The following is a 13908-nucleotide window of genomic DNA, read 5'->3' on the forward strand; positions in this document are numbered from 1 at the left end:
TAGTTTATTTTTAGAAGATTTGTCATGTACCAACATCACCAAAACAGATTCCTTGTATGGGTAAAATCGTACTTGGCAATAAAGCTTTTTCTGATTCTGATTCAACCATGGTTTGATCAAGTTTGGTTTCAGGACTTGACAGTACGCCATCATTCATCTACAAACCAGTCATTTGCAAGAATATAGGTACAGCTCACATGACGACAGGACGATCAAATGTATTCAATGTAGCAAAGAAGCAAAGCTTGGTTCAGACCCGAGTGTGTGAGTGTGAAAATGTTGAAACAGCACAGGAAATATGACCAAACTGGCACTAAAACACCAGAGATTTCTGAACCAAAGTACAAGTGATAATGTGCTTTATTTTGATTTGTTGATGTTTTTTTTTTCCAGTTAAAACCAATCAAACATCGTAGATACACACAGGAAACAGTGAAAACCTGCCAACTGTTGAACCTCCAGGGAAAAGCCATCAACTGATTGGACGTTGTGCAGTTTAGTTGAAGCAGGCTGAGTTTTTGGTGGAAGACACGTAGCTACAACTTTCAATTCAAGAAAACTTTAAAATCAATAAAACTGCAGCACAGACAGCTCAAGTTTCATCACTGTGTCACTGCCAGATCAGCAGCAACCCAGTCAGGGTTTAAAACCTCAGGTTGTACTTTTATTTAGGGTTAACATACATACATACATATGTATATGAAGATGGACAACACGTCTCCACTTTCTCCCACCCTACAAAAGTGAAGCCAAAATATACGGGACACAGGTCCACAGTCTTGCCCTGAGAAGTTGGCCCTCCTGTGTTGAGTCATGTGTTTGGTTAATGGTTGTTTATTTTCCTCGATATACAAGTCTACCTACACCTCATTGGAGGACAGCAATGTACATATTTTGGATTGGGAGGACAGATATTTTGAAAGAGGAGTGAAGGAGTCTATTTACGAAAAAGGAGAGAAACCATCCATCAACAGAAAAGGAAGTCTATGACACCACTTATCCTCCACCTACAACACTGTCCTTCCATCCTTTCCCAGGAGGTTTAGCAACTATTCACAGGTGGCATTGTGACAACTCCGACAACTCTAACGACTGTTGTTACACAGAAATACTAACGACCCAGGTGGTATCAGTGACCTTGCTCATGACCCCACAGAGGTGAAATACCTGGCTGAGATGCAAAACATTCACGTCTCTACAAGTCCAGTTGCCCTTGATTCAACCCTCCTTGGATAGCCATGACCTGGATGACTGAAAACCTTCACAGACATTTGTGACCTACACTGCAGCCAGCCATCAGGGGGCACCGAGACATTTTGGCTTCACTTATGAGGAGCTGTCATGTCATCCACCTTTGTATACAGTCAAAAGGTGTTAGTCATTACATACTGATGGAAATCATGGCCAAACATTTATATTGAACTGGTAAATTGATGTTAAACATTTCAGGGTCACAACTTATTAATTTGAGGGTAGAAATGATAAACACAAGAAAATAAATTATGTTGTTTAACCCTGTAACACCCACCACTTGGGATTGGTCCCACAAGTTAAAGCAAATTGACTGCTGCTGATTGCTGATCTGCTTTGGCAGTAACTTTAGACATAAAGTTTTACTTCATTATCCTTCATTACAGAAACCAACAATACAGTTTTCTGAGAATTATGAATTCATTGGTTAGTTGAACCATCAGTTGATGGATATATTAAAAACACAAAGGGAAGATCTGGGTGAAGTTATTCAAACTACATTAAAACTTAGATCCTCTTCGTGGCAGATGTCAACTGTCTCCTCCAGCTACTCTGTTTAACAACTGCAGTCTCTGATTTAAAGTCACAGAACAAAGCAAATCTTTTAAAAGACACTTTCAGTGTGAACCCAGACAAAGCTTTCGCATTTGTGAATATTTACTGGCCAGTTAGCTTGTTGTATTGTCCAATTAAAGAGAATCAAATTTTGAATTTAGGAAAATCTGATGATTTTAGGAAAACAGTGATACCTTGTACTGTTCATAAAAAACACAGAATCCCTAGTGAATCTTCAATTGCAAGGACGTCTAAACACAAAAATATAAGATAAAACAATCATCAACACTGTGCATTGCTTATTGTAGATCCTCTGGAAGCACTTGATTCTGTTGGCCATAATATGAACAGAAAAACTATTAGGATTAAATGAACAGTCTATGAAATCATTTCATGACTGTCTCTCTCTTCTAGAACTCAGGCAGTCATTTCTGGTGGTTCGGAATCAAGTGCTCTGTAGGTTAGTAAAGGTATCCCTTAAGACTCAATCAATCAATCAATCAATCAATCAATCAATCAATCAATCAATATTCCTTTATTAGTCCCGCAAGGGGAAATTCCAAAACTCTATGCTTGCTCCTCTTTTATTTACCATATACGTAAACTGTGTAATCGCTGCCACTCCAAATTGTAGTGAACATTTCATGCAGATGATACTATTTTAGATGCCACGGGCTACTTTCTCAATCTGGCCATCTGCAGTCTGCTTTTGACAAATTTTTACTTACAGTCTCAGCTCACAGGATATTTTAACGTCAGCTGTTCCAGTTTAATATAACGAATAAATAAACTAAGGTTCATGTAATCATTCATGTATCAGTCTGTGAAGGTTTTACATTGTGCTAACAGTGGGCGTTAAAAGATTAAAGGTACAGAAAATAGACTGAAGGAAATATGTGTAAAAACTTTTCCAGCAGGTTTTCACAAAATATTTCTCAGCTCTAAACATTTTCACTCACTGTGAAGACAAACTTTTCCTTCAAGCCCCCCAAAACTGCAGTTTTCTCTGGGTGTATGAATAGACCATACTCATTCTCCCGGTGGCCTCATCTCTAACTTTGGGAACCACAACATCAACGGAGGAAACATTACATGTAGGACACATCAACACGTGATGATTTAGTAGAAAACATTCCCGCGTGTCTTTTTAATAAGCAGGCAGTCACTTGATGAGCTGATTAATGAAAAGAAAAAGTTCATCAGTTCATTTAATGTTGTGCTGTCATTCATTCATCTGGAAGACTCCTTATTGCTACAAGTTCGACCTCAAAGTTCCTTTAATCTTCCTGCCATAGAGACACTTTCATCAGAACTATTCACAGTTTAAATGGAAAAAAAAGTTTAATAGTTAATGTCGAGAACATTTGTGTTCTAGTCTTTTCAGCTGTTTGCGACTTTACATCCAGAACCAACAAAGAATCCTTCCTGATGTGATGTGATGCCATTAAAAACTCAAATGACTTCAGAGTTGTGCTGTCAATCATTATGTCAGCTCCTAATTGGCTGTCCTATCTCCTCAGCCCTCATTCTCATCCTCCTGCCTCAGACCAGAATTCACCCGTGAGATCATCCTCAGCTTCTCCCTGTTTGAGTACTTCCTGTATGATGTCACTGCCCCACCCTGGGATGTCAGGTGATGTGATGATGTGATCTCAGTTGACTCAAATGATTCGTCCTCTCCGTGTGTCAGTTTACTGTAACCTGCCGTCCCACAGGCAGTCGGCAGGCTTCGCCTCCTGCAGGGGGGATCTGGCATGGATGAGGAGGACAGGAGGTGAGACAAGGAGGAGAGTGACAGGTGGGAATGGGTGAGGGAGGAGGAGGAGAGGAGGAGCAGGGCCTGGGAGCCTCCTGGTGCCTCCCTGTGGAGATTGGATGAACTGCAGGAACCCTTTAAGGGTCTGAGTGGCGGGGGTGTGGAAGAGCACAGAGGAGGTGGTGGACATGCATACACCTCCTCCTGTTTGTGGCTTCCCCCTTCATTCCTACACTCCTCCTCTCCTCCTGTGCCCAAGCCCCAGCCCATTCTGTCCCGAGCTGAGTGTCTCCTTCGGGGAGCGGAGGGGCGAGGACGGCACAGAGGTAGGGTGAAGGAGCTGGGTGCCTCCTTCCGCAGGGAGGTCCAGCAGGTTGAGAGGTGGGGCGGGCTGAAGCTTGGGGGGAGGGAGAGCCTATGGGAGGAGGAGGAGGGGGTAGGAGGAGCATCTGACTGTTCCTGGTAGATACTGAACACTGTGTCTCTTTCTCCATCACTGCACCCACGTCCTCCTCTTCCTTCTCTGCTGCCGCCAGGCAAAAGTTGCCTAGGCAACAGCCCACCTATTCCCTCTCCTCCTCCCCCTAACTCCCTCCTGTTCACCAGGGATGCGGGGTATGCCCTGGGTTTGGTCTCCAGGCTTTTTGATTGCACATAGTTAACAAGGCCATTGAGAGGATTGGTGGAGGAGCGGCGGGCAGAGGAGGTGTTGGGTTTGCGGAGGCTGTGGAGGTCAATGACAGTGGAGTAAATGTCCCGTAGGTTGATGACTTTGGTCTTCTTGTCACGGTTCTCATGCAGGACAGCGTTTGCACAGATGAAGAGGAAAATCCCAATGCCCATGATGAGAGGACCGAAAACCTTCAGCCTATCAGAGTAGAGATACCTGCAGAGACATTTAATACAGCCAATCAGAGTGCAGATACCTGCAGAGATATGTAATACCAACCATTTAATAGTAGTTGTTTATTTCCCTATCCAGCAGGTAAAGAACATGATGATGGATGTGGACTCGAGTTTGTGTCTCCTGATGGACATCAGTCCAGTCTTCTCTCTTTTGTAGCTCTGGTTTTGGTCTTCTCCAGCTCCTGAGGGAAATATCTGCTCTTTGGCTGCTAAATGCTAAATGTTCACCAGCTGGTCTCTGTCTGAGTCTGTCTGCTGTTTGCTGCTCAGCAGAAAGTGAACTGTGGCTTTATCAGAGCATATAAAAACAACAAATGAGAACCACTAGAATTTCATAAAAGATCACTGCAACCTCTGAAAAGACACATAGAACCTCCAACAGAACCGACTGAACTTCCTAAAGGATTACCAAAAGCTTTCACCTCTGACTTGATGAAGACCATGGAGAGGATCATACTAAACCACCTCTGACACCTGGTGAGCAGCAAGCTGGACCCCTTACAGTTCACATATCAACCAGGCATTGGTGTGGAGGACACAGATCCCTTTCTCACCTGGAGGATACTGGGAGCATGGTGAGTGTCATGTTTTGTTTTGTTTTTTTACTTCTCCAGTGCTTTTAACACAATCCAGCCATCACTGATTAGGGGAAAGCTGCAAGCAGCTGGAATAGACTGCCAGCTCGCTGCATGGACCATTGACTACCTCACCAACAGACCACAGTATGTGAGACTTCACAAATATGTGTCTGATGTGGTAGTTTGCAGCACGGGGGCTCCACAGGGGACAGTGCTCTCTCCTTTACTCTTCACCATCTACACATTAGACTTCAGACACAACACAGACAGCTGCCACATCCAAAAGTTCTCAGATGACACAGCTATCTGGATGAGTATCACAAGGGAATGAACTGTAATACAGGGAAGACATAACCAACTTTGTGGACTGGTGTTGACTGAACCACCTGCACATAAACATCAGCAAGATGAAGGAGATGGTGATAGACTCCCACAGGAAGGTGCCACAGACTAAAACTGTGAACATCCAGGGTTTGGACATCAAGACCGTGGCCGAGTAAAAATACTTGGGTGTCCACCTCAACAACAAACTGGATTGGACCAGCAACAGAGATGTCCTGTGCAAGATGGGCCAAAGTCATTTCCATCTGCTAAGAGGACTGAGGTCCACTGGAGTATGTAGGACACTATTAAGGACATTTTATGACTGTGTGGTGGCATCTGCAGTTTTCTGTGCAGTGGTCTGCTGGGGCTGCAGGAGCTCTGAGAGAGACAGAAAAAGACTGAACAAACTGGTCAGGAGTGCTGGTATGCTATGACTGCTCTTTAAATGACATGTTTTACCAAATGTGACCGATGATGACATGTTTAACCACATGTCATCATTCAACCTCTAGCTGTTGAGGTGATGTCCAGCAAATGAGGTGGGCTTTGTTGATAATTGGCATACTTTGAAGACCTGGTCTGATCAGGAGAGACGGCATCCATGCCACTTGGACGGAGCAGTTCTCCTCTCTAGAAATCTGATAGATTTTATCAGTGAACCAAACCCGTGACAACCCAGAGTTGAGTCCAGGAGGCAGAGCTGCAGTCTTTCATGCTTTTCTGTGCTTTTATTGGAGCAGTTACCCACCAAAACCCCACAGAGACTGTCTGCCCCCCGACCACGTAAGCTAATTAAATCAAGTCAACAGAAGAGGAGTTCTACATAAACTCCTACACTGCAACAGTAAAAGATAGGAGAATTAAATGAATGAATGAATGAATGAATGCCTTTATTAATCCCTCATTGAAGCGGGAGAACTGTGGGTCGCACACACGAGGAGCGCCCGTTTACTTAGATGAGAAAAACGAAAAAACGAGGGAGGAAGAGGGTTAAAAAAAAAGCAACTCCCAAACTAGGCTCCTGTAAGGTCCTGTAAATGTGGACACCTTAACATCAGATCTCTGATCTCTGAGCTAATATCAGACCATAGTGTTGATTTATTTTGTCTGTCTGTCTGTCTTGTCTTGTCATGTTTTGTCTGGCCGTGACATGAAGAGTATGTTAGCCTAAATGAAGCTACTCCTCCGAGCCATATTGATACTCACATTCCTTGCGGTGGCCTGAGGAGGTGGAGTTGCAGCCATTTTTGACTCAAGTCATTTAATCAACCCTAAACCTAAACTCAATTATAACTCTATAAAAAGCCTTGTTAATTAGTCTTTCACTCCGAACTTGGAACACATTGTTACCATTAATGTTACTGAACTTCAATCCTGTTTTCTTCAGCTAAGAAATACCACAAAAACCACATGTATGTTGTTTTCCACGGATCTGAAACGATTGATTCACACTTTCAAGTGACGACATTATGCTTCACTTGTGGCTTGTGAGAGAAGCTGCTGGCGGTGAGACAGCTGGTAGCTGAGGGTGATTATGAAATGCAGGGATAGTAGGAATACAGTCATTGGCGCAGCATGTTTCTGCGCTTCTTGTGTAAACTTATGTTTAGCAGATTTGTCACTTTGTGTCCATTTTATCCATTAAATCTATGTGACATGTTTTACAAAAAGCCATACTTTGACCGACATTGCTCCTCATTCAGCACAGGTAAGCCTTCTCCCATTTGGTGAGATACATGCACAGACTTTTAGCCTTTTGGGCAGGTACTCCATTCCTCTCACAGTCAGCCTTCTTCTTCCTCTTCTTCTTTTTCTTCTTCTTCTTCTTCTTCTTCTTCTTCTTTTTGGTGAGTGCTGTGTCAGTGAATGACTTCTCATCAATAGATGTTACAGCCAATGTTTTACATACTGCCAGCTGCTGTACCAGAATGTAGCAAACATCAAATAGGCAGTTATGCCCCCTCAACTTTTTGTTTTTTTCAGAAAGGTTGAAAATACATAAAATCAACAGAAAAAATATTTCTACAGGAGGACAGCGGGAAAGAAAGGTAAAACACAGGAGAATAATGGGAGAGTTGACAGGTGGATTGAAGAGTTTATTTACCTGTCCAGAAAATCTTCCAAAAAGCCTCGTGGAAGCTGCCTCGTTGTCCCGTTGACAGTTTCTGTCCAGTTAAAACCATCATGGCTTCCTCCTTCACCTCCTCCTCCTCTGTCTTCTTTTTCCTGGAGTCATTCAGAGAGAAGTTAAACTAAATATCTTTTTCAAAACTGCAGAGCTTCATGCTGTGGGACAGACATGTATCTCTTTAAAGATTGACATGGATTAGGGTTCCTTATAGCACAAGTTATGCTCATAGGCCCGTCTCTTTCAAACTGGATTTTCAATCAGCTCAGAGAAACTTTCCACTTTCAGCAGATGAATGTGTGACAGTGTGAAACTCTGCAGGTACACGAAGTGAAGCTCAAACATTCAACTGGAGGAACAAGAAGACAGATACCTTTTGACTGGAGGCGACTTAAAAACCACAAACTTGAAAAATGACACACAACAAAAATAAAAAATATAAAACTTTGAACCACAAATTTAAAAAACAGCAAATATGAAACTTTTTAAACCACAAATATAAGATACAATCTAACTTTACTGATCCTGTGCTGGGCCACAAACTTACAAAAGAACAGTGTGTGTTGACTGTACCAATCTGTCCTCCTGCCCCCTGAAATGTTCTCCTGCCCACTAACATGATTTAACTTCTTCTACTGCCCCACAGGCCAGACAGTCTGGCCCTGTGTTAGTGTCTCACCAGATTCTCAGCAGGTGCAGCTGTGGAGCTACTGGAGGACACTGAGGTCATGGTGGCACCCTCTTGTGGCCGAGTGCTGAAGAACAGTCCGTCTCGAGGCCAGTAGCCCAGAGCCGCCATGACCATGCCGACCAGCAGGACCAGGATGCCGAATGCCGCCACGAGACCTGAGATCGAAATCAGCTTCAGCTTCCCCTTCACCACCACCACCTCGCTCCTACTGAGGGGGCAGGAAGTGACATTATTATGTACTGGCAGGTTACGTCATCCCTGAATGTCAGATTGTGTGTGTGTGTGTGTGTGTGTGTGTGTGTGTGTGTGTGTGTGTGTGTGTGTGTGTGTGCGCGCGTGTTACCTCTTCTTCTTGTTTTTCCTCTTGTGAGTGTGTGCTTTTTGTGTTTTGGACCTCAGTGAGTCCTGTCGCCGTGCGTTGATCCGCAGGAGGCCGCCGGTCGCAATCATCACCACCCACCTAACAGACGGTGGCAGGCTAAGCCCAACCCACTGCCACCTCACCTGGACTCAGTCACCAACTTCCTGAAAGAGAGAGACAGGTAGTAAGAGAGAGATAGACAGGTTATGTGATATAATTTAGCTTTAACTTTCAACTGTATGAAGAGACAGTGACACACCGCACACCGTTTGATCACTTCATAGCTGAGCTGACAGAAACAGAAAGAAGAAGAAGAAAAGGACATGGACAGCAGCATAGGCACCCGACCTCATACATCAAAAAACATTTTCTTCATTTAGTCCTGGTTTACTGGGGCTTGCATATAGTTTCTCTGTGTAATAATAACTTCAGGCAATCAGCCCAAATGTTTCATTTTGATGATTTAGGCCTTAACCCATCAGGCTGTCTGACTCTATGGGAATGCTAACCCACAGGGTAATCCAAATTCTCTTCTCTGATGGCAGACTTATGTTCAGAGACTCTGTTTTTAATTGTCTCTTTGTCAGGCCTATGTAAAAGCAACCGTAGGTGCACGACAGACAATACACAACAAATGTGGTGTTGCACAGAATAAATGTTTTGATGTTATTCTCGTTATGAGCATAAAATCACTGAATTGCTTACATTCTTCCATGTTAGCACAATGGTTGAACTTGAAAGCACCCTTTAATGGTCAACAAACCCATGTCTTTTATTTTATTTTATTGTCATTGACAGGGAAATGGCTTGGTACTAAAATATCATGTAAGGGTGGGGCCCTCTAGAAACTGATCTCAGGAGGGGCAGGAAGAACTTCCCTAAGAACAGGGTCACTTTGGATGAGATTCAGTTTGAATGGATCATCCTTTCTACAGGATTCAGTACAGAACTTAATCCTGTGACAAAGAAAAACCTGCTCTTGTCCTGAAGACTTCAGATCTAGAGGTAGACTGGGCTTTTTTGGAAACATCCTGGACAATTTTTTTATAGCTCTTCTTTGTAAAATGGTCTCACAGGAGCACTGTCTGCTCTTCAAACACTTGATCTGTGCCACAAATACGTCAAAGACTGGAACTGGCTGAAAGCTCTATTGTTCGGAAGCCAGGATGGAACCAATCCACTCTCCAGCACTGTGTTTTTCCTCTGTTGCCTTCCTGCATACTGAGCTGTGAAGCTGGCCTTCACTGCCCATTGAGATACTCAAATCTAGGAAAATTATATTACTTTTGGAATACTCAATACAAATTCCTGTTTCGGTTGCTGGTGTTAAAAAATGTGGGACAGTAATAGTTCTTCATATATATGTGTGTGTGTGTGTGTGTGTGTGTGTGTGTGTATATATCTATCCCCTGCTTGCCCCGCCTGGGGCGGTACTGCGCCTCCTTCAAGCTCTACCAGAGGCCTTGCTGAAGGCTCCAGCCTGAAGAACTTTGTGCTTCTAGGTGTGGGTTGTTTCTACAGCCTGTACCAAACATGGCCCTCATCTCCGTGACGTTGCCCTCAGGTTTCTGAAGAGTCATCGTGAAGCTCAGTGACTTTGAACATCTCCATCTTTGCAGCACCTGACTCAAACAAACGTAGCAACTAGCTGTCACTCAAAGCTGCCATGACCGCAATTCTGTATAACTTTACAGTTTAATATAATTTAAACTCGTACAGTCGTCATGAATGAGGAAATTAACTGTAGAGATCAAAACTGTTCTTTATACCAGACTGTCAACATGTTTACTTCTGCTGTAAAGTTCAATATTTTCAGTTTGGGGGTCTATGGGGACTGACTCGCTTTTGGAGCCAACCTCAAGTGACCAATAGAGGATCTACAGTTTTTGGTGCTTGTGGGTTGGCTTCATGTTTCAGCTCTGGAGGTTGTTCCTCAGCCAAATTTTAACATGCATTGTCTCTGTTTTACCTTTTTACCAACAAAGTGCTTCAGATCTTTCTTTTGTGCTCCCTGCCAAACAGCACCTTCATTACACTTTGTTGGAACTTCTGAGCATAGCAGTGATTTCAAAAAAATCTATCCAGGCCATAAGAGCTAAAATTGAAAGGGCCCTTAATGGGAAAAAAGTTCCTTACCCCAATTTAGGCCTAATTATTGTTTAATATGTTCACTTTCTTACAAAATGAATGTTGTATTTATGAGTCTATATCAGTGTCAACAGACTCCAGTTGAACGCCAGTTCAGCAACCAATGAATGAGTCCTGATCTCAACAAAAACTCCTCTCAGGATCCTGGAAGCAATCAAAAACACTCAGTTTGAGACTCAACACAACAGTCGGCCTATAAAAATAATCCTGTGACGCCTCTCTGGACAAACTGGACCTCTGTCTCCAGTGGCGGACATTAGATCCACGTATTTTCTGAATTCACCATGTGATCAACTGACAACACGAGCTGAGTCCGGACTGACATGCTGTTCTGGACGCGGACTCTCAGGCTGTGGTGAATTGTGACATTGTGTTATATTGTTGTGTGGAACTTCTGTCTTTGTATTAGAATACACACACTTACTGCAGCATTTAATACTACTCTACACCCATACTTCACAGTAGTACACAGTACACATTATGGCTACCTTTCATACTGTGTTTTATATCTGACCCTTAGAATTTTCCATACTAGCCTGTGTTGCGTTCATGAGCTCAGACATGTTTGTCCATAGTTTCTATCCTGTTAGTCTGTGTGTCAGTGAGTCTGTCGTCCATGAATGACTGACAGCCACAGCATCGTCTTCATCTTCTCTCTTCAGACCCTCTATTGATCTTTACTTGTATCCTGCTAACGTCCCTGCTGGAGGTCAGTAAAGGCTTATCTTACCTTATTGATCAGTGTCTGTCAGTACTGATCAGTGTCTGTCAGTATTGATCAGTATTGGTTAGAACTGTCACTGTTCAGAGCATTTCGATCATTACTGCAGAACATTGATGGATAGCGTTCAGCAATCAATAAGAGAACACACAGAGAACCAGAGGAGAACACAGAACACAACAGAACGAAATAGAACATATGTTAGTCTCACTGCTGGAGCTCCTGTCGCTTCATGTTCCTGCTCTTTTCTCTTCATCTTCATCATCTTCCTCCGATGCTCCGATGTTTCCTCCTCTTCCTCCCTTTAAATCTGTCCTCCACTCATCGTCTCCTCCTGTCGTCTCCTCTCGGCTTACTCTCCTCTGTTCCCCTCCCTCCCTCCCTCTCCCTCTGCTTGTTCTGCAGTGATGTTGAGTGTAAATGAATCTCCTCCTCCAGCAGAGAGAGAGACACGTCCCTCCCACTGACAGCACCACACACTACCTGTCTGTCTGACCACACCGTCTGTCCATTTACCTGTCTGTCTGCCTAGCTGTCTGCCTGGCTATCCTGTCTCTCCTTCTGAACATGCATTACTCTAAATCTCCAGCTGTTTACCTGTCTGTCTGACTATCTGACTGTCTGTCTGACTGTCTGACCGTCTGTCTGTCTCTGTCTATTCACCTGTCTGTGTGTCTGTCTGTGTGTCTGTCTGTCTGTCTGTCTGACTATCTGACTGTCTGTCTGACTGTCTGACCATCTGTCTGTCTCTGTCTATTCACCTGTCTGTCTGTCTGTCTGTGTGTCTGTCTGTCTGTCTGTCTGACTGACTATCTGACTGTGTGTTCACCTCTCTGTCTCTCTCTCTGGCTGTCTCTGTCTGTTCACCTCTGTCTCTCTGTGCCTGTTCACCTGTCTGTCTGTCTCTCGGTCTGTCTCTCTGTCTGTTCACCTGTTTGTCTCTCTGTCTGTTTCTGTCTGTCTGTCTCTCTGTCTGTTCACCTGTCTGTCTGTCTCTCCATCTGTCTGTCTCTCTGTCTGTCTGTCTCTCTCTGTCTGTTCACCTGTCTGTCTGTCTCTCCATCTGTCTGTCTCTCTGTCTGTTCACCTGTCTGTCTGTCTGTATACACCTGGTCCCGCTGACTGTTCTTCTGTCTGTCATTTGTATTGATCCAGTCCAGACTCTCAGGTCTGTCCTTTGGTTCTGGATCTGCTGTGAATCCTCTCCTCTTGGTTTCAGCAATGGGTGATGCTGATTCTGGGATGTTGGTGTTGCTAGGAGATAGCAGCAGAGCAGCTCTGCAGTATCTGAATAATTTGTCTCTGTTCAAATGTTCTCTGAGGAACATTGTTCCTGCTGAGCCTCCGTATGTTCTGCATCAGATCTGTCCAACCATCAGAGACTCTCCATCATGCTCACTCACACTCATCTTCTGGGAATTCTGGGTAAATTACACAGACTGCATCATAAAAATGACATCTTCTCAGGTCATTTAGGGTTAATATTAATAAGTGATCAAAAATAAAAATGATGGTGACTGAAGGTTTGGAGACGGATCCTTCCAGCCCGTGACTGACGTTCAGCTCAGCTGCTCGCTCAGTGCTCTTCATCTGTGTGTGGGTCATTTTCCCCTCAGCTTTGACTGCAGACACACTGAGCACCTGTCAGGCTGTGACCTGGCTGCTCCTCCTCTCTTTTAAAAAACCTCCCTCTCTCGTAAAGAGGAGTTTTTCCTCCTGCTGCTTTTATCAGCTCACTGTGATTCTTTTCTGTGGAGGCGCAGGACGTCAAACATGTTGTTGCTAACATGCTAACACCAACAAAAGACATATGCTAACATGCTAACACCAACAAAAGACAGACGCTAACATGCTAACACCAACGAAAGATAGATGCTAACATGCTAACACCAACAAAAGACATACGCTAACATGCTAACACAAACAAAAGATAGATGCTAACACAAACAAAAAGGCCTAATGTGAACCGATGTGACAACACAAACAGTTAAAGCCATGAGGAAAAGAGGAGCCTGTTAGCTGCTCCTGCTAGCTGCTGATGCTAGCAGCTCCTGTTAGCTGCTCCTGCTAACTGCTCCTGTTAGCTGCTTCTGCTAGCTGCTCCTGTTAGCAGCTCCTGTTAGCTGCTCCTGCTAACTGCTCCTGTTAGCTGCTTCTGCTAGCTGCTCCTGTTAGCAGTTCCTGCTAGCACTGTAAAGCGTCTTCTTCTCTGGTTTTATCAGAGGATTGGACATCAGAGATTATGATCTCCTCAGGAAGTGATGTCACACTCAATGAGATCAACATGTGTTTTATGTCTGTGTTCACATCATGAGGAGGAGGAGGAGGGGGACGATGATTTCATTCACCTCCTGCAGTGTCTTTGATCCCCTCTGACTCTCTTGCGCCCCCTGCGGAGGCTTTTACAGAGCAGTTTGTGTATTTTCACCAGAGTTAAAATGAGTCCCGAATGTTGAGTTAAATTTCTGAGGATTTCATTCTCCCGCAGT

At 43.9% G+C, this 13908-nt stretch overlaps 1 protein-coding gene across 2 annotated transcripts; it reads right to left on the minus strand.

The window, feature by feature from the left end:
* Window positions 1–342: 342 nt before the first annotated feature.
* Window positions 343–11807, minus strand: tmem200ca (transmembrane protein 200C, genome duplicate a). 2 transcript variants are annotated; one of them, XM_076761497.1, is made up of 5 exons: window positions 11631–11807; window positions 8533–8714; window positions 8178–8394; window positions 7475–7596; window positions 343–4448 (listed from the first exon to the last, which is right to left on the minus strand). In XM_076761497.1, exons 2-5 carry the CDS (start codon window positions 8637–8639, stop codon window positions 3323–3325), a joined length of 1572 nt encoding a protein of 523 aa, XP_076617612.1. In that variant the 5' UTR covers window positions 8640–8714; window positions 11631–11807; the 3' UTR covers window positions 343–3322. The 2 variants fall into 2 exon arrangements, with proteins under 2 accessions (XP_076617612.1, XP_076617611.1); XM_076761496.1 differs by having other exon boundaries at window positions 8178–8397.
* Window positions 11808–13908: the final 2101 nt, after the last annotated feature.

This window comes from Chaetodon auriga, chromosome 21, assembly GCF_051107435.1.
Source record: "Chaetodon auriga isolate fChaAug3 chromosome 21, fChaAug3.hap1, whole genome shotgun sequence".
Classification (NCBI taxonomy): Eukaryota; Metazoa; Chordata; class Actinopteri; order Chaetodontiformes; family Chaetodontidae; genus Chaetodon; species Chaetodon auriga.

What these genes read in the sequence shown, in the direction of transcription:
- tmem200ca (XM_076761496.1), bottom strand. Translation starts at nt 8,639, where the DNA reads ATGATTGCGACCGGCGGCCTCCTGCGGATCAACGCACGGCGACAGGAC. An exon ending in AGGAAAAACAAGAAGAAGAG is followed by an intron (nt 8,398 to 8,532) that starts GTAACACGCGCG and finishes CTGCCCCCTCAG; the next exon opens with TAGGAGCGAGGTGGTGGTGG. An exon ending in TTGGAAGATTTTCTGGACAG is followed by an intron (nt 4,449 to 7,474) that starts GTAAATAAACTC and finishes ATGTCTCTGCAG; the next exon opens with GTATCTCTACTCTGATAGGC.